Source organism: Nyctibius grandis, chromosome 19, assembly GCF_013368605.1.
Source record: "Nyctibius grandis isolate bNycGra1 chromosome 19, bNycGra1.pri, whole genome shotgun sequence".
NCBI classification, from domain to species: Eukaryota; Metazoa; Chordata; class Aves; order Nyctibiiformes; family Nyctibiidae; genus Nyctibius; species Nyctibius grandis.
Genome location: NC_090676.1, coordinates 6,010,916 through 6,031,947, shown reverse-complemented (window position 1 = coordinate 6,031,947; position 21,032 = coordinate 6,010,916). Strand labels below are relative to the sequence as shown.

General features: G+C 42.8%; 1 protein-coding gene across 1 annotated transcript in view; it reads right to left on the bottom strand.

The window, feature by feature from the left end:
- Positions 1–11,469: 11,469 nt before the first annotated feature.
- BMP7 (bone morphogenetic protein 7) overlaps positions 11,470–21,032 on the bottom strand; it is a 45,247-nt gene continuing 35,684 nt past the window's right edge. The window contains exons 3-7 of the mRNA XM_068416237.1: positions 20,756–20,904; positions 15,655–15,852; positions 13,700–13,776; positions 12,931–13,041; positions 11,470–11,619 (exon numbers count right to left, since the gene is read on the bottom strand). Of these exons, the coding sequence (XP_068272338.1) occupies positions 11,470–11,619; positions 12,931–13,041; positions 13,700–13,776; positions 15,655–15,852; positions 20,756–20,904 (685 nt within the window). The remainder of the gene's footprint in view (positions 11,620–12,930; positions 13,042–13,699; positions 13,777–15,654; positions 15,853–20,755; positions 20,905–21,032) is intronic.

Sequence of the window (21,032 nt, the reverse complement as noted above, 5' to 3'; positions counted from 1 at the left end):
GTGAGCTGAGATTCCCCTAACAGCCATGCCAGTCCTCTCTGTGAGAAGGACATGGATTTGGATGCTGCCAGCAGTGTGGGTGAGACTGTGGAAATAACCTTTGCCTTTAGTCAAAGGTAATCAGGAGTGGTGGTGGACATGACTTCACTGTGCCCACTGCTCAGCATGAGTAACCAGTTCCATGCATTTCCATGCCAACCATTAATTTCCAGATGCAATGACTAGCACAGTATTTTCCATTTCCAGATCTTGTTTGTACTGGCATGATTTAAAATACTTTGTAATTACAGTGGTTCCTATAGTCAAACTGCTAGAGTGATGCACGGTGCTTGGAAGTTTCTTCTTTAGCTAGCAATTTCGGTAATGACAGTAATTCAGATAATCTATCTTTGTGGCCTGTGGCTTTCAGAAGTATAGGGCTTTTTTTTTCTGTAATGTAGCTCTATCTCTATATATAGCTTCATGGATATCTAGTATTCTAGATGTGTTAAAATAAACTTGACTGAGAAATTCCAGTCCCATCACCACAAACTTTCTGCTGTTGCTCTTCATGTTAATGCAAGCAAGTAAATGAGGAAAGAAAATGGATGGGGCAGAGTGGGGAGCTTGGCAGGCTGCTGTGGGCACCGGATGGTTGTATTGCCAGGCAGCTGTGGGGGTTTGGGTGCACGCCAGCAGTGTCCTCTCCTTAAATTGTTGAGTGATTGTGAACATGCTGGACTCTTTCCCTGAGCTAAGCAGACGGGATATAGGTGAAAAAGGCCAGGGCACAGTGAGAAACCCATGGTGTTGGCACTGAGATGTGCAGCTCTGAATGTGCGGGGTGGGCTGTCCCCAGAGGGATGTGCTGGCGATGCCTGACCAAGCTCTGCATTGCTCATGTCTGATCCCTGTAAGTTAACAGTGAAGTGGGATATGGCAGTTTCCTCTCAAGGATGAGGTGGCCTCAATGAGTTACAGCTTCAGGTAGCAGTTGAGCTTCATTTTGGCCAACAATTCACAGCAGAGTAAACAGTTTTGGCAGCCAAATGTGACAATGTCTATTGAACAGGGAAAATCCTTCAGTTTTGGGAAGATGGCTGAATCCTAAAGCTGCTCTCATTTGCTGGTTAAATCTACTACCAACAGAGGTGTTCCTAAATTACTGCTGGGAGAAACTGGTCAGACAGATCAGAGGCAGACATCTCTCTCAGTGTGCAATTATATGTGCTGCTTGCTTTGAGAAGAGGCCAAAGCAAACAGGAAGCAGCAATTCAGGTAGGCACCAGCAACGAAGACTTAAAGTATAGGGCACGGTGTTTATCAGTCTTCACTGTACAGAAAAGGTCTCTCCTTAATTTGACTGAAGAGGGAAGAGCTGTAGCTCAATATTTTTGTACTGATCGAGTAACTGTTATTTTTCCCAGAAGATTCTCATATGTAGAGGAGGGTGGGAGAGGCAGATGTTGATTAAATGTTTTATATGACATATGTTATAGTGTGGAAGCCTGTCAAGGTCCTGACCCAGAAAACTCTTCTGCAAGTGTGTGTGTGAGACCTCTGGCAAGTTGCTCATTCTTACCCTCCCTTCAGAGGCAGGGAACAGAGGTGGAAAGGTTTGCCATGCCTTTGTCCAATTAACCCGTATATTTTCAAGTAAAGGCTGACAAAACTGGGGGATCTTGAGCCTAGAATGAGCCCTTGAGGTCACTACTGTCACATTGACAGTAAATCAACCAAAATCACTTTTTTGAAGTCTTAAGCACTAGGAGCAGTAAGTGTAGTGTCTGATACTCAGTGACCACATAGCACACTGAAGATTGAAGGAAAGAGCTGTTCAATGCACAGCACATCACATCCACGATGTGTTTGTGTTTGGGAAGTCGTATGTTTCCTGAAAAGCAATAAAACCTTACTGAGATAGAGCTGAATTCAGAATCTGTATGTAAACAGAGATTTGGGTATCAATAGTTGTCTTTGCAGAAACAACCCTACACATAGGTTACCACAACTTTCCAAAGACCTGAAAGCTAAAGCTACATCAAATGAAATATTGTTGTCACCTGGCTCCAAAAACAGGGAACCTTAAAAGAAGCATCAAACAGTTTAAGGCTTGCCAAAGCCCAGGTGGCAACAGGACCAGTGAGGGCCAGACTGCTTCTGTTTGTGGTACCTGTACATGTATGCAAGGAAGTGCTGTGGAAGGTGTTTTGAAGACATAACGAAGAGATGTTGGGTATGTTACACCTTTCTCAGTGTGTAACTCCGGGTTAGCTCCATCAGCAGAAATGCTCCATTTGATCCGCAGAAATCTATTGTCTGGCAAAAGGACAATATTTATTTGCTTATTTTTTTTTTTTCCCCACTGCTACTTTCTAGGCTTTGCTTGAGGCTAGTGTGGGTTGTGAAGCCCTTTTCCAAACCTAGATGGGGATTCAACTCCCCAGTTCTTAGAGCAGTAGTCAAGTTACCTTGCTTTTATTAATTGTATATACACACACATATGTATTAGAAACATGTAAACACACATACATATACGGCTGCAAGGGTATCCAAAGCACAGCAGTGGTGAGGACTTGCTGAAAGAGGCTAGGAGCTGGAAAAAATCTGGCAGTTCAGGAAGATGGCTTGAAGTTAGTACTGGAAAATAAACATCAGAAGGACTGGAGTTAGCTCATTTGCAAGTGGTAAAAGAACTGTCTGTGCCTGCCTCCCCAGTGTTTGGTCCTCCTCTCTGCAACCACCCAGTACAATCAGTGGCTCCCCATCAACCTGTCTTGGATGCCTCCTTTCTTACTCATGGCCAGTGGACCTCCATGCCACCTGAAATCCCTTCTCTTCTAAACAACACTGTAAGACGCATTCTCTAATAGTGCGATCTTTGATGCCATCACAGTTTTATTAAGGGCCTTAGAGGTGTGGTAGCCTGTCATCAAGTTTACTGCTTTCCCCACCGATGGGAGAACTATACCCTGCTGCCATCAAGAAGCAGTGGGAACAGCAAAGCCCATTCATGCTTGCTTTGTTAATGAGAAATAGGAAGTATTACATTCAGCTTCAGAGCCTTACTCGAAAAACAGTTGCCCTTGCAATAAAGGGGACCACTCTGCCACCAGTTGCAGGGTGCTGTGCTCATGTCTTTGTTTAGCAAGTGCCCCTGCTGTAGGGGCATCAGCATCCCAGGTCTATTCTTGAAAGCCTGTAGCTTACACAGTTCTTTGGTGGTTTGCACTAAAGTTTTTTTTAATTTGTCCAAGTGTATCTGCAGAAGAGAGATGTTGTGTCTTGCTTGCAGTGTGGTAAGGGACCACAGAATATCTGTGCCATGCTCTTACAAACTGCATATCGAACTTGTGTTTGATTGATCAGTCAGGGACTGACCTAGATGATGACAATCCTCATCATCTGTTCCAGCTCTCCATTTGCTGAGCATCTTTCAAGAAGGGGTAGATGAATCATGGACTTGATACTTCCCTTGTCTTCTACCCCTTTTCACAAAGGGAAAGAGGACACATCCGAGAAGACATCAGAGTATGTCTGACACATGGTCTGGAAATGAAGCAAAAGCAACTCCAGTACTGGTGGAGTTGTTTTTCTTTTCATTTTCTGCAGCGGAAAACCAGATCTGCTTCCTCAAAGACTGTCACTCCCATCTGGAGAATATAACATTTGACCTGCAGGCTTAACTTGCTGTCAGTCTCCCACATCTCCCCAGAAGGAGTCTCCATCTCTTTTAACTTGAAGCTGTTACCTCTTGCCCAAACAACAGGTTTCCCAAGGCTTGTTCTTGAGCCAGATGAGAAACATGAAATAAATGAATGCAAAATACAATCTTCTTCCTTTTTAACTAATTCCAATAAAAACACTTTGAAGAGAGAGTGCTTTGCAAGTGCTAATTAATAGGATTGTCATTGCGACTCCACGTTGCCTCTGCAGAGGAATCGGGCTGCAAAGTGCACTGTGTCACTGAAGACACACGCCTCTCTCTGGTCGTGGTATTTTTTTTTTTTATTGACCGTCTTGTTCTCAGCTGCTACTAGAAGCAGGAAATCTCACAAAGCTGGGAAGAGCTGATCCAGTTTGTGCCTTGGATTGGTTATACTTTTCCACTGATTCCTGTGAAGCTGGAGTTATTGCTTCTGCGCAGAAGTCCCTCCAGCAGCTCTCGGAGGGAGCTGGCTGCCATTCCTAACTAAAGACTGGAATGGTTGCAAGATCACGACTGAGTGACACGTACCACGGACTGAGGTGGTGGAGGTTGGGGTGGGGGATACCACAGCCTAGACTTCATCCCCAAGCATACCAACCTCATGAAAATCCTTTACTACCTTATGTCATCCTCTTCTGTGCACCCAGTGGAAGAAACTGCAGGACTTTGGAACCACACTGTACTGTCTCTATCAATTGTGGTCTAAGCACATCCCCACTGGTATGGACCATGAAGAGCTTTGTTTTTTCCTGCTAACCAAAAATACCAACTTTTTTAAAATATCTGGAAATAAACAGTTACATGATCCACTGAAGTTCATAACAAAGGACAAATTGAATCCTTCATGCTGTGTAACAGCCATAAATAAAGGCTTTATGGCTGAGAAGTTGTAGGCAATGTTCCAGCAAAATCGGATTTATTCCCTCCCCACCCCCTGCAATATAAATCTCTGGAAATGGGGGTTCCAAGGGCTGTTCTGACACAACATTAACTGCAGCTTCTTAAACCAGACTCCCTGCCAGTATTTATAGTTCACGTTCTGTGCATGGTATGTGTGTATGTAACTGCACTAGCTTTTACAGTTGATTTCTCAGTAGTCATGTGAAACCAAAACAACTGATGGGCTGAACTTGGAATCACTTGTGCATTTCTCTAATTTAAAAAAAAAGGGGTGTGTGGGGGGGGGAGAGCCTGCCTTTCTGTTAGGAAAAAGATCTCTTGATTAAAGTTGCTCCAAGTCAACGGTGGCCCAACCTCTGTGAGTGTAATGTTCCTTCTCACCAAAACCACTGACCGGCTTTCCAGGGGAGGCCTGCAAGATGGATTTCAACACCTGTTTGTACAGTTGCAAAGTGAGTAGCTGCTTGCTTCTTCTCACAAATGCTTGTCGGCACCTCTACTTGCTGTCCACTCTGAGATTTAGCCCTGAGGTTTTATGAAATACAGCTTTGGAGTAACTAAGTCCTAAAACTGCAGTCCAGCCAGGTCATGCCCTGTTAAGGAAGAACAACTCAATTCAGTGGATTTTAAGAGCTAGATTCTAGCTTCAGTACCTAATATAGGTCAGTAGTGGCAACAGATCACTGTGAGAAATAGATAGACAAATCGGAAGCAAAACTCTTCATTTGTCAGTTTTGGATCAGCTGAGTATGTTGGTTTGTGCTCCTTTCTTGTATGCTTAGTATACAGTCAAAGGTAGAAGCTAAAATGAGGAATATGTTCTCCTTAAGCAATTGCCCAACTATATCTTTTTAAAGAGGCTGACTAGTACTGCTGCCCAAGCCAGACCAATGTAGAGCCATTGACCTCTCTGCTCTTGTCTACAGCTTGTTGTAAACACTGAACAAAATGGCTTAAACTGTTGGGACCTGAGAAATGATATCTTTGAGCTCTGACCCTTCATAACTGAATCCAGACACTGAATGTCTCTGCTTCCACGTATTTTATATGAAGCACCTGACACAGCAGCGACAAATAACACAGGAATAAATCCAGCAGCCTGAAACAGTTTGCCTTCATTATCCAAGCCAAAGGTCACCTTGCTGGTGTCACCATTAGTGTCTGGCCACTACCAAGGCCATTGCCTGCTCTAGACCTTAGCAGAGAGATCGTGCAATGGAGGGGAAGGTGGGGAGCCAGATCGAAAGGCTCTCAATGTTTCTGTGAGGCTTTTTGTACCCCACAACCACAGTGACATCCCAAACCTGTATGTGCTACTTTGGAAATTTAGCATAAACCTGAAGTGCTGGGCTTGAGCTACAGGTGCTGACATGCTAAAGCACTACAGATCTGCTGAGCTCCTGGCATCGCCCCCTTTTTCTTAAGAGCTACTTAAAATAAGACCATTAGCCCAAAGTTATCAGCAGCACAGAGCTGCTAACTCAGGAGTTGCTTCAGCTCCCCATTCAGAAAGGGTAAGTGCATGTTTTTAATTACGGGTGAGCCTATGGACATTGCAGTGAATACAGCCACTTGCCCCCTCCCAATTCCAGGCACAACTGCTCTGTTCCCCAAATTACTGCTGACTGCCCTGGGATTGGGTTTTATTGCAGACAAGAAAGCCAATTCTTTGAGGGTGAGGTTAATCCAAGCAGCTCCATGTAGAGCCTTATCCTGCAAATGGTTAAATGCTTAACCATGTCTGCAAGAACTAGTCAAGTGCACAGCTACTTTTCTAAGGGTTTGTGGGATGGAGGCTGTAGCCACTTCTTATCCCCCAGTTTCTCCAGCACTTTTCCCTGATGGGGAAAAAAATAATGTGAAGCTGATGAATCTGACTATGCCTTGTCCTGTTTTCCTTTTAAATATAAAACCAAATTCAAGCTGTCTAAAGATTGTGCTGTCTTCATTTATGGAATTAATTCAAACATCAGGATTCTATTAACTGGAGAAAACAGCAGATTTGCCCCAAACTGCAAACCTCATGATATCAAAATAATTCTCAAAACATTAAAATTAAGAAGTCTGTCCTACTGCCTGATTAGCAAATAGACCCTAGGAAAACCAGTGTGTACACTAGGAAACAAATCAGTGCATTAAATAGGTGTTATCCAAAAACTTCTGATCTTTCTCAGATGCTGGTTTAGGAATACAAACTCTGCTGCATTAAGGTGAAGAAGGGAATAGATATTTTTATTTAAAACAGAGTAACTCAAAGTGGCCATAATAACCCATTTGTGTTGCTTTTGTACTTGGGTAATGAATGACTGTAGTATAAAGTGCTCCTAGTTTTTTGCCTCAAGGTCTTGTCAATCTTTACCTGATAAATAAAACTTCAAACAGGCTCCTTTGAGCTTAACTGGGCAGAATTTCTCTCCAAAGGAATGGCTGGACACAGAGAATAATGTGTTTGTGGCAGCAAGGGAAGTCAGCGAGCAGGGTACTTGGATGGAAACGTACAGAGGATGCAAATTCTGAACTCAAAAGATGAGTCTTCTTGGCTTTACTTGTCCAGAAAGTGTCTGTTCCCATCGCAGGCAGAGCTGAAAGCATCGAACAGAGCAGCAGAGGAAATCCTGCAGTCCTTGGCAACAACGCCGAGCTGCGCTTGTGCGAGCTCTGCTCTCCCACTCTAGTTTTAGGCTTTACAGCTGACAGGTCCATAAAAATCAGAAATCTTAAAATTACACTAAAGCTTACTTAAATCATTATCTTTTATTATATGAACGTTGGCAGCAACAGAGATGCCTTTCTGCATAGGGACAAAAGGATCCTATCGTCAGTACTGGAAGAGATCTAAAACAGCTCAATTAAGCAAACATAACATCCTCAAAGTCTGGCCTGAAAGGAAGCTAAAATAACTGATCTATAAAATGTTTTAAATGTGCTTTAAAATGTCATTACTCAGATAAATCTAGCCGTTTTGAAGCTGGTTCACTAGCTTTTACAGCCCTGCCAGTTTATGGCAGCGTATGTATCCATGTCAAGAATTCCTCTTCCAGAACAGTAGATGAGGAGACAAAGCCACAGTAGCGCTGAGAACCGAGGGGAGGCTGCAACCAGCTCGGGAACAGAGTTTTGGCTCCCGGGCCGGGAAAGCTGCTACGAAGCAAATCCGGCAAGTTGCGTGCGTTTGTGGCAGAGCTGGAAACCAACCGGTATCTCATGATATAAGGCTGGACGTGTTGAAGTTAGTGGTAAAGCTTCTGTTGGCTGCAAGACTGGCACTGTAAAGCAGGAGGATTTTTCTGGTGTGTTTGTTTATTTTTTTAAAAAATTTTTCCTCCCCTTGCTGGAACCACCTCTGATTTACACTGAGTCTAAATGCAGAGAATTGGGACCATACAGAGAAATACCAGAAGGTCCTCCTTCTACAATTAGTCTAAGCATACACAACCCGCGTTTACATTAATAAAGGTCTTTCCACTGATGCTTTGCTGGACTTTAGATCAGTGCAGGAGGCAAATTTACTTATGAATCTGTAATCGCTTGTGAAAGATAGTAGTTAACTCCAAAACGCTGATGATTTAAGCCTCTGAATCAGCAAATGCATCTACATGAACTGGCACAACTCTGCTCATAGTTCAAAGTAAACAAGAACCCCAAAATCGCTGTTATGCCCTGAAGATACAATCTTTAGTTAATACAGGGATTTAGACCATTATTTTTTTTCAGCCGCCTCCATAGCAATGCGGTGTGGTATCCACAGTAGGAAACCTCATGCCAGCAGCATCTCTGAAATATGCTAAAACAATCTAAATTAGAAAATGTCAGCTTCTTGGCTGATGTTCCTTTGGAGTTTCTTTTTTCCTTTCTTGTGCCTCTATAATTTTATTGGGATGACTAAATCTCTGAACTATGTTAGCAGTAAACAGAACTAATTTACCCCCTGCTTCTTTGAAACAGCTGCTGACAGCTGCACTATAATTCAATCACGGATCTTTGCAGTGTAGTCTGCAAAACATATTCATATTTTTTGTATTCTTCCCTCTCTGTTGTGTTTGGGCTGAAGGAGTTGCACCAAATAGTGGCATGTGCTGATTTTGCCCGTACATAGAGATTGATCTACGTGAAAACAGAGGCTTGGGATGAAATATTGCCCAGCCAAAAAGGTTCTTCGAATATAGGGAGAATAACCACACAGATACACAATGTTGTCAGGGTATCTTTTGTAAAGTTGCAATGATTTATTTTACTAGTTTGTACAAAAGGCTTCTGACAACTGCTCTATGAAAAGAACCAGAAACGTGTATGCATTTTTGCCAACTGTTAATAAATATCTTCTTAAATAAGGAAACAAATGTGCTTAGGAACTGAGAATCATTTTTCCTGGATGTGATTGAAAAGGAATTCAGAGATGGAAATAAATAATTCTTCTTCCGCTTGTGACAACTATTTACATAAAAATGTACAAACAGCGAAGCTGATGTTGAGCCTAGCAACAGAAATTCTGTTATTATGTTTAAAAAAAACCCAAAACAAAACAGAAACAATCCCCACATAATATTTAATATATGAATACTATACAGCAAGATACCGTGGTCCAAGTTAAAAATGCAATACACCAATGCAGTGACCACCAACACTGAAAGACCCGCAAGAAAAACTAATCCATGACTACTAAATAGTGGAAGATGCGGCCTGATTAGCTTTTAACTTTCTAGGCAGCACCTTAAGTTCCTTTGGGAGGTTTACAGAAGCACTGGTGTATATACACGTACAATGTCATGTATCCGTGTGATTTCAATACCTCCCTCTGAGATGCACTGAGGGCAGTTTTGACTTGGCTGTTTATCGCAGATGGCTCGAGGGAAAGGTGGTCTTTAGGCTTCAGGTGGTGTCCTGCTGTCTCTAACTATCTGGTCCATGTCTCACCTTGGGGCAGCAGGGAGATTGCTGGAGTCACGCTTGTGGAGCGTGCATGTCGCGGCCAGGCTGGTCCTGCAGATGTTTGAGTCGCCTGGGTTGGAAGCCGGGCACGTCTGGCAATGTGGCAACTGCTCGCCAAGGCCCCGGTCCAAAACCTGCCGAAGTCATGGAGAGACTTCCACTCTCCCATGAGCCTAATCCTGCTACTGAGAAAACTGCTGGGAAAACACCAATTGACTTAAATGAGATTAGAATTAGACCATCAGAAACAAGTTTCCCATTTATTTCGTAGACAGTAATTTTTTTCATTCTTTGCTTATTCTTTTTAAAGCGAGGCATCTGGTCTGGATTTGATCTGTGACTTAAAGGAAGAAGAGCAGTGACTGATCTCCAGAATCGGGTGGTTGCGTTCATTTATCTTCTTTCTCTAACTCTCCTCTAAGGCAAGACATGGAGCCAAGTTCCCACTGCGGCTGCGTCGCCCTGTCCACTCACTGTGCGGGGAGAACCATCGCCAGGGATTTATTATGTTCTGGACCCGTCTGTTGGAGGTTTAAGTTTTTGAAGTTTGGAGATTTAGGGCTGGGTGAGCTGAGGACCTGGTGTTTTATTGGACAGAATTTTCTTTTTTATCTCTGGTGAAATTTACGCCAATCCTACTTTCATAATCGCAGCGTATGCCAAAATGTTCAATCGGTTTGTGATTGGTTGCTGCTACTTTGTATTCTTATTCACAACAACTTAATTGAGTTTTAATCACATAAGTGTGATGTTTGTGTAACCTGTGACTTTAAAAGAAGGAAAAAGAAAAGCCTTGAGGGGACGTTTTCTTGCTCCTGCTTCCAGTTCGTTGGTGTGGCTCTCAAAAGGGATTTGCTTTTTTATTATTTTGTTATTTTTTTTTTAAAGGTGAAGCCAATAATAGAGCAGGGGTTTTATTGTGAACACTGACCCGGGAAAATAAGGTCTCCTACCTTGTTTCTTGCTGAGTCTGTGTGGCGCTGGGTGTACGTCCCGGCTTACAGCACCTTCTGCACTTGAGCCTCCACGTTTTTGAAAAAGTGTTGGAACTTGCTCGGTCAGTGAAGTCAATGGACATTTTCCAAACAGAAGCAGGATCTTTAGCTGGCTTTCACAACTCTGTAACTCCTTAGGATGCCCCAGCTAAATGTTAGGTTTAGTCCCTGTTTCTTTACCTTTTGCTGCTTTCCTGTTTCGAGTGCATAGCAAATTATATTTCTTTCTGGTTGCTAGAGGAAATTTCTTTCCTTGTTGACCAAAAAAAGTATACCCAAAAAGTCTTGCTCTTTGGAATTATTTTCTTCAGTTCTTTTGCTTGCCAATTAGAAAATCCTTTTTTTTTTTTTCCTTAGACTGATCTGTCCTTTGAACTTGCGTCAATCCAGATATAGCTTTTGCTGCTATAGTTTAAAACTGGAAGTTGCATGTAATCAATCTTTGCTTATGAAATTGAAGCAAACAGAGGGATGGAAGTAATAATTCTCTAACAAAATACCTGTTCACTCCAGGTATATTTTGTTTACTTACTTTATTGCAAACTGTATTACAGGAACTACACATGCTTATTAGTCACAGCATATTCTCACCTTGGGTAGATTATTATTTTTTAACTCACAATCAACACTGGTGAGTTTGCAATCTTCAGAAAGACTCATTTGCACAAGTATGTATCGCAGGAGCCAATTTTGTAGGCAGATTTGGTTTTAAATGGTTTCTCTGACTTGTTTCAGTTTACAAGCTCATTGTCTGTATTAAACTAAAACAAAATGTGTTCAAATGCCACTTAGATCCAGAAACTGTTCCATTGTCTGAACTTTCAGAAGCCCAGTCCTAAAAACTGTTTGGGATTTTTTTTAAGCCCATTGCTGGAGTGCTAACCTTTTTCCCTCCCCCACATAGCCATACAAAAAACACTCTTTACAAATAACTTTTTTTTTTTTTTTCCTACCAATCTAATGACAGCCACATGCTCGTACCACCATGTTCCTGTATTTTTTTAAGATTACATTGGAGCTGTCATCAAAATAGAGCACTGAGATGGCATTGAGTTGTGTAGGAGCACAGCAGGGTTTCGGCACAGTCTCTGGGTTTATAAAGTGAACCTGGAGAATGAAAGTAGATGCATGTTAAGATTTACTTTTCCCCTTTCCTCCCTCATATTTTTCCTTCCCAGGAAACCTTCTGTCTTTCCCATACGCTCACTCAGACATGTTTCAAACACCTGGCTTTGTGTACAAACATCTTCAGATGTCCCCTGCATGTACGGAGGCTGATGCACGCACCCAAGTCAGATCTAGTTGGAAATCTTTCAGTGAAGCAGGTTTTCATTAGAGAAATACCCATTTGTCAGAGCAGTCAGCATTCTGCAGAAGTGTACCAGTTACGATAAACTCTGCAGTACATGCGGGTGAGGTTCTGTGAGAAATCCCATCAGCTCTGGGCAGGGGCCCCTGTCCCTGTGGCTGCAGCACCAAGACTCAATGGTGGCCAAGGGCTCTGGGTCCCCTGTGCTCCTTGCTGTGGGACCTCTGAGGAGAGGGGTGAGGGGAAAGGCAAATAAAAAGTAATCTACCAGGAGAAAAACATGTAGATGTTTCTACCCTTGGAAATGTAGACGCTTCTAGTTTCCTCAAATACTTTTTGCCATGTTGTCCTTAGATGTGCACAGGACACAGGATGTAGGTGAAGAGGTGAAGCGAGCCTCCTCATGCCCTGCAGATGTGTGCTGGGGGCCTGGGCTGTTAAGCTGGACCCAAGCTGGGTAGGGGAGGGCATCCAGGCAGGTCAGCTGGGGGTGCTGCACCACCAGGGTACTCGGGACCAGCGTGTCCTCTGGCCTATGCCAAGAGCTGTGGTGACACAGCTGGGGCTGAGTGGCCCCCAGCCAACAGTCCCCCTGAGCACAGGCGCTGTGTCATAAGGACACACCAGCTTGAGGCTCCCATCTGGACATCTTTGCACAATTCCATAAAACAAATACACCCACAGAGCAGCTGGGCTGTGCAATTTTGGGATTCACTGACCCCTTCCTCCAACTGCCCCCAAATCTGCTTTTGGTGGCAGCACACAGTGGATCCTTACAGAGTTTTTCCAAGAGATGCTGATAGTGGATCTCACACCCTGCTCTTTCCTGCTCATGCAGTGGGACTATACCACCATTAAGATGTCTATCAGAGGGCCCTTTTAAACTAGAGAGAGCATGTCAATGCTTGCAGCAAAGACAGGGTAATTCCTAGCCAACTATTAATTCAGGCCACTTGGCCAGACATGTTGAGCCAGATGCTGCAGGCATCTTCACGAGCTAATGCAGACCTTCCTCCTCTTGTTGGCTTAGAGATATTTTTATACATAAACTTATTTCTGAGTAGCACCTACCAAGCATAACTCTGTACTAGGAGCTACAGTGCACCTACCAGTGTCTGTACAATGGCATGATTTGTAGCATTCATGTATGAATTCAAGGGGAAAGCACATTCTCCTTCACAGTAATATGCAGCGTAGCCCTCCGGAGCAATGATCCAGTCCTTGATTAAATTGAAGATGTTAGATAGTGGAGAAAGACACAAATATTGTGCAGTGAAACAAAAAGCAAAACAGCACATCAATCTATCAATTCATACATCCACATACAATTACAGCGGCCTGCAAAATAAAAATCTGCCACACTGGCCTTTCTAATGCTATCTTAGATGCTTCTAAAGCGGCTGCTTTTCCTGGAGGGACACATCCCACTGAGCAAACGTGCCCACAGAGCAGCTGAACTTCAGGGTTTAGTTGTTTATCCATTCAGCAGTGTCCTCCCGGCTGCCCACAAGGATCACTTCACCCATCGCTGAAAGGCAGCTACAAGTTTTCAGAACCAAAAATGTCTTTAACCAGGTCTAGAAGAATTGGTAGGTGAAAACAGAGAGCAGTGTGTGTGTTCAGCACTGCCAGGGGAAATTCAGGGCCCCAGCTGCTCAAAAGGACCTTAAGTGTGCAGAGTTTCTAGCCAGTCTCACACTAAATACTTGTATACCCTAACTTTGCAGAAGTGCTTCTTAAGCATGCTAAAGGCAATATACAATTTTTTCCCTCAGGGATATAAAAAATATCCAGTTATTGGCTTATCTCACTATTGCAGCTCGATAAGGGATGCACAAAGGCACCTCAGCTCACACCCCGGTCACACACAGCTCTTACCTGCCACCCCAGGTCCCTGAAGCTGACGTAGAGCTCGTGCTTCTTGCAGGCTTGTCGCTGGTCGCTGCTGCTGTTCTCTGCATGGGGAGAATGGGTGGCCCTAAGGCTGGGCTGCCCCGCACCCGCAGCCCCCAGCAATGCCCTAACAGGGAGTGGGGCATCACTGCTCGTCTGTTGCGCCTGTGGCTTTCTTTTTTAGTTTGTTTTGTTTGGTGTTTTTTTTTTTTAACATTTTCGGGTTTAGTCATAAAATAATGGCTGGGTTCGATACATATGAAATGCTCCTCTAGCTTTTTGTGCAAAGCCAAAAAAGGCATGGGGAAAATAGCTTTTTTTTTTTTTTTCCTGGTCTTCCTCTGATCTCATATTAGCAAAAAGCAGATCTCTCTGATTATTGCCTACTATACAAAAGCAGAACCTGTGAAAGGAGTGATAGGGAAAGGCACCTTTTACCTATTTCCTAAATTCCTGTCTTTGCAACACCTGCGTTACTGGTGATAGTTGCACCTTCAGGCCTACAAAAGCAACATATGACATTAAGATAATGTGGAATCTGTTCTTCTGTCCAGTGCAGCTGGATCCAGATTACAGACTTCTTGCAATGGGTGACAACGCTGAAGCCAAAGAATAAAGCATGGGTCTGAATCGTGGATCTCAATAACCATGACTATCAGTGCAATTTTAAAGTTGTGTCCATCCTGGACATAGAGCCTGAGCTGGAGACCCAACTAGAAGTACCAGAAAATATTTTTTCAACTCTTGTTGCAAACTAACTTAACATGAGGTCCCCAAGCTGGAAGCAGGACACTGGTTACAGGGACTTTTCCAACCTACTTGCAAAAGTAAGAAATTCTTTTGTCCACTACGAGCCTTTAAAAATTGAATTGATATAGCAAATAGATGATACAAATGCACACTTAAATGCAGACCATCTATGCTTGGGGAACTACAAAGCCCAGAGGTCAGAAATATAAGCCACGGAAAACCATTTTAAGAGACTTTAGGATTTCAGTGAGAGGTACAGAAATACATACATGTGGGCAGGTCAGAGAAGCCACATCTATCACCAGGGCTGTAGAAAAACATCATTAGCTCTAGGACAGGAATGACCCGATTAAATATCAGGGAGCTGCAACAAGACTGATGGGAGAGAGTTCTCCCATAGCCTTGCAGGTAACCCCGAGCAACCCAAGGTGGAGGTGAGTCCCACAAGATGATATTGTGTCCTATATTGTCCTTTTCCTTCCACCTCTTGCAAGCTCTCCTTCAATTCAGCGAAGCGCTCACAGAAATGGAGCTGGAATTTGCCACTGCCCTCATTGGAGCTGGCCCTGCGCTGCAGTTCCTGCTGGGAAGGTCACCAAGGGCCCGTTATTCGGAGGTATCTCGTAATTAAGCCACGTTTCTATTTCAAATGTCTGACGGAGTTCTCTTCCATATTAGGAAGCACAGCTCCCCCCAAAATAGCTATGGTTATCCTCAGCAACAAATGGGTTTTGTGCAAAACTTTTGGGACTACTAAACTTTTTGGGGGCTAAACTTAAAAACACAAACTCTGAAAATCTACAGCATTTTGATTAAGATCCACTGAAATATCATTTTGATCACTTATTTCTTTAATGTAATTATCTCACATTTCAAAATGAGAATTTATTTCATGTGGGAGAAAAGGAGATTTTCTGGATAGGTGCCTTTTTTGTTTTGTTTTTTTTTTTGTTTGTTTGTTTTTTTTTGTTTGTTTTTTTTTTTAAAAAAAAATCCCTCAGTTTAACATTGTTTCAAAGAAACATTGTTTTTCTAACTTTTTTGGAATAATCCCTAATCCCAAGTAGTTTCAAACCAGCAACTGAACACTAGTGGTAGATCAAAGAGACAACAGACAGACTGAATGTGGGAGAAACCATTCCCACATTATCCCACACCCAGAAACACTGACCCGGCAACCCGCGCTGTACCTGCCATGTTCGACACCCGGAAAGCTTCCTGGGTCTTTGGCGTCTTTGATCGATTCTGGCTCCTTTGCTTCCCTCCCGCGGAGCGGATACTGCGGAGATGGACCTCGGTAGCTTTGAAGAAGGCTACCGTGAAGGGCTGCTTGTTCTGTGGGCCGTGCCTTCCAATAAGACCCGCCAGTTTGGGATTGATGCTTTGCCCTTAATAACAGAATGGACTAATAAGAGGCCCTGCAGTGACTTTTCATTTTTAGCAGACACACTAAGGGTAACGAGGAGGAGAGCTGCTGGCTGGCTGGTAAGGGTGATTCCTAGGCATGGCTGTACACATTGATCCATCAAGGGCCTGGACTTAATTGGCAAAGCTGCTTCTGACAAGAGCAGCTCAGCACAGCTAACTTCATTTTATATCTGCATGTAAAAGTTACATAAAATAGTCCTACATATAACTATTTTACCCTAAATCCGCTTAGCATTAACTTTTCCTGCATTCTTTAGAGGGGTTTCTTTAAGTTCACCAACCTATAATTTGAAGTGATCCTATAAAAGGAACCATAAAACTCAGCCCATAGGAACACTAAATTCCCACTGCAAGGTTATTAACTTAAAATAAAAATGCCTTGTATGAAATGTTGACAGAGTTCCAGATATGCTGTAGCTGAGAGAAACAAATAGTTCAGACATTTAGAGACATTTTGCTTATTGCCGTATCTCAGCGCTACTGTACCTGATAACCTTGTTCTAAAACTATTGATTATTGTTCATGCTTCCTTCATCTGGGGCTTTTAAAATAATTTTATTTTTGGTAAAAGATGATAAGGTGGGTTCTCTGTAGAATGAAATTATTTACAAAAGACGCAATGAGCGGGTGGCAGTAGGAAATTTCACATTTCTCCCTGTTGCCTCTGAAGGGTGTCTGGGTGCTGTTGTGAAATGGGGGGTGATCTCCAGAATTATTCTGTTCCAAGTGACGGAGTACTGCTGCTAAGTCAAAGTTATGTTAACAGCTTTTGTGATCCTTTTGCTAAGGACGGAGCTGAGCCTTGTAAGCTACAAATCAAACGTGCCAAAGGTGACGCTATCTTAGAGAAGCCCTGAAAGGCAGCCTGAGCAGGGAGAGCAGGCGAGGGGCTCTAGTCCACTGACAAAAATTTCCTTATCTTACTAGTTTCTAACTACTGTGTGAAAAGCAGCTGGTAACCTGAAGTATTTCTAGGTAATATTCTATAACTGTTATTTTTAAGATGAGTAAAGTAAATGCCAAGGCTCATAAATTATTGTCTTTATGAAATTGTTTCTATCTTTGCTCTTGCACATAGCCAAAAAATTGGTAAATGTGACAGACTCGGACAAGGGGGCTGTGGTCAAAGCTCAAGGCCAGGAAATGGACCGGCCTCAGCTGGAGCCCATTCTCTATTTTTCTAAAAGTGTGCAGCCCAGCGAGCAAGTCCCAAGCTGCAATACACGGGATTTGTGGAGAGGACGGGCTCGAGAGGTGTTTTAATGGGAGTGTGGCAGCAGGACGGCTGCCCGGCGTGGCCAGGTCCCACAGCATGCCTTGTGTGGAAGAGCAGGACCAGGCCTTGCAAACTCGATAAAACAAAACTAATCTCAGACATGGCACCAGGAATGCTGGGGCAAAAATAGCAAATGCAGAAACTCACTTTCGTAAATTTACATGTGGACACACATCAACAACTTCCTCGCCTTCTGCTTAAACTCCTTTCTGGAAACTAGTCCAAACAGTTTTCATCTTAAACATTTGAGGCTGAGCCCACAAACTGCTTAAGCAAGTAGCTAATGCTAAATATATAAGTAGTTCCACTTGTGCTCAGGCTTTGCCAGACCGAAGCCTTATTTCCTTTAAACAAGCTCAGCTGTGAGAGTTAGAGCTCACTGCATGCTTCTCCTAGGGCTTCTCCTGCCCTTTCAAAGCAGCCTTTCTGCTTCCCAAAGCTGTTTAAACTAGCAAGTACATCTATGGCTGTGGTTTGTCCAGTGTGAATTATTTCACCTGTACCACGTCTCTAGAGAGTAGGTCAGCAGGATGCAGGGAGGGGACCCAGCTCCACACTGGCACGTTCAATGGATTTGCATTAGCGCAGCCATAAGGAGCATTTGACCAATGATTTCCTCATGTAACACCAACACGTCATGTTCAAGACCAGTATGGTGGCAAAGTTTCCTTAGGGAAAAAAGGCATGTAGTGCTCTGTATGTGAAGCAGCATATTGCTTTTTAACAAAGATGGGAAAAATCCACTTTCTAACTTTCCTATACATCCAGAAGCAAGGTTAAACACAAGGACACATATGCAGCCCCCGTTAGACAATGATAAACTCCTCCCAAAAGAATTAAAGATGTGCTCTTGAACCAGAGGGCATGGCTTTATCTGCTCTTACATAGCTGCTTTTTTAATACTGTCAAAAATGAGATCTTAAGTAATAAACTAAGTAAACCTAAGTGTGCAGCGGCTGTTCCCATGTGCTGCTGCCAAGCAAGGCGTCTCGGTGCTGGGCTGAGAGCTCGCTGAAGGCTACTGAGTCACTCGAACATTTCTTTTGCTTGCTGCTTGAGCTGATCCCCGTTTTCTAAGAGTAAACAAATACCCTTTGATTCCACCCTAGTTATACACTTTGATAAGACTTATTTGGCAAGACTATAAAGAAATAGAAGGATCATTTAAATTAGTTTCTTTTGTATAATTTCATCTGGACAGTGCTCATGATGTCAGAATTTTTTTTACATAGACTGTATTGGCTTCACGGTTTGAGATCTCTATATGTAATGACAGATATAAAGAAAATATTTTTTTGTTTGTTTTCTAATTCACTTAAAGCTTTGGGGGTTGCCCAAGCATATAGTGTTGCATCAAAATCCTTTTGTGTTTGCAGCATATGATTCTCATATGAAGTCCAGGTATAAAAGCAGCTTTCTTGTTAGTGCACACAGTTGGTCTAAATCCAAAATGAAACTTGGGGAGCAAGGAAGGACATGTCCTTGCCATTCAAAATAGAAAAATTCAAGTGTATGGTGGAGAACTGTGAGTGCAACGGTGTGCTGCCAGGGGACTGGGTTACAGAAAACAAGTGGAAAATCATGTCCTGTATCTCTGTATTTACTTTTTAAACACTGAAGTTGGCTTTTCTAACTTTAATGACAGGCTGATTAAAGTATTTTGTTAATCTATTTTGAGAAAGCAGCAAGTTACTTTTTATGTTATTTCAATCCTTTACAAACTCAGATAGATTTTTCAGGAGTGTAAAAAGAAACCAGATTACTAATTTTCATTGAGTAGAATAACAGACTGGGAATTTTTGTCTTTGAAAGCTCTATCTGTGATAGCTCTGGCACTATGCTTTTAAGGGTCCACTCCTGATTGCTCCAGCAGAGCAGTTACTGTAAGTGTGTGCAAAGTTGTGGCATTTCCTTGGATGGAGGATCCTGAAAAGTCTCCACTGAAATCTGTAACGTATTCATAAATCAGCTGCCTTCCTCCTTAATGCTGAAAAATGGGATTGACTTTTGCTGTAAAATTAGTAGGTGAGGATAGAGGAGGACAGAGTTATCAGAAGGCTTTATCGGTATAAGAGTGTCATACTGTAGTATCTGTAGTGTTTGGAGATATTAAGCCTATTTCTAGCTATCGCTTTTCTGTGGACTCTGGGCTCAGTCTTGATGGTTTTCCTATACGTGAACCAGAATTGAACAAATGTGCCATGATCATGGACACAACTTCTGTACTTCCAAGTATTTCCTTTAGGAGGCAAACTGGAAACTAAAAACAAGGACAAGTGTTTGAAAACGGGTTAAGCTTGTCTTGGCTGTTAATTTGCCTTACTGTTTTAGCTTTAAGAGTTAAGATTAAGTTGTAAACCAGGTGGAATTTGAATCTTTATGCAAAGGTGGCAAAAGGTATCTGTCATTGGGCTGGGGACTAGTAATTTCCATGGTGAAGCTCCTGCTTTGTATCTGTGTTTGGGTTTCTGCATTCACTGATCACTTAGAAAGGGCAGGTTAAAACAAACCCTGTGTGCTTCTGTGTGCGCAGGTCTCACACAACTAAAATCACCCTTTCATGTAAATGATTCTCCGCAGGTTGCCTGTTTCAAAACTGCTTTGCACAGTCTTTATGCAAAATGCTACTTACTGGAAATGTTCAGAGTGTTGCATAAAAACCAATAGCAAGTGGTATCACAGATACTCTGAATGTAGTTATCTAAGGACATACTTTCATTCTCCAGATATGTATTTATAATAGTTTTGAGATGCGTTTTGCTTAATCTCTCCTGTGGGGCAGCCAGGCAGTTTCGGGTGGTCCCAAGTCCTGGGAACACCCCAGAAGATCCAGGATACTTTGGTTTCCTTGCACAAGTCTCCAAGTGACCATCAGGAAAATTAACTTTAAGACAAAGCAGCACAATTTTTTAGTTAAGACTTGGTTAGGAAAATTCTCCACCTGATTCTAAACGCATCCTTTCTGGAGATGTTTCAGAGCCAGGTCTTCCCACCCATTCCCAAACCTCAGAAGTTTGCACTATCAGCACACTGCAGACCTCGGAGTCATTGAATCGTTTTGGTTGGAAAGGACCTTTAAGATTATCAAGTCCAACCGTTAACCTACTCCAGACCAGGCATGACTTTACTAGTCATTTCTACTGCCACAGAGGAAGTTAAAATGGTTCCTAGCCGTTTTCTGAATTTGAAAGGACTCTTGTGCCAATTAATACCAGCCTTCTACATCACTCAGTTGTGTCTCTTTGCACATAGCACAGTTTCATCCTCTCTCCTCAACCTGACTGCACTACCCGTAAATCAGCCAGCAGCATATACATACCTTGATGGGGATGTGCACACAGCTAATACTGAAATGACTGCAGACAGGCTACCAGTCTGTCAAAGCATTTGAGTACATCCTTAACCTGAAATATGTCTGTGGATTATTTTTTTATTATTATTATTTGCATCTTAGGCAAATTCAGGAAAAACATGCTTAAGGAATCCTATTCAAAGCAAAGAGTACTGAATGGTTAAGGCTTCCCCTGGCTGGGAATCGTATATCTGAAACGGAGACTCACTGATTGATGTCGGTGTCTGACACTCACCATCAATGCCTTCCACGGATAGCTGCAGGCCAAGGTTGTGTTGGGGATTCACCACCCAGTGATTACTGGTTGCAGTAATGTCAAACACCAGCCACCCTTCTTCTGCAGCCCAGATTGTTCGAGAGTCGAGCAGGAACAAATCTGAATCCCTGAAAAAAAGCAGCGTAATCCCCGGTTACCTGCGCTTTCCACTGGAGTGTCTATAGGCATTCACATACATGCTTTAAGCAACACGCTTCGTCTGCAATAGGCAGGTCATGGGCTGGCATGCTTTCCC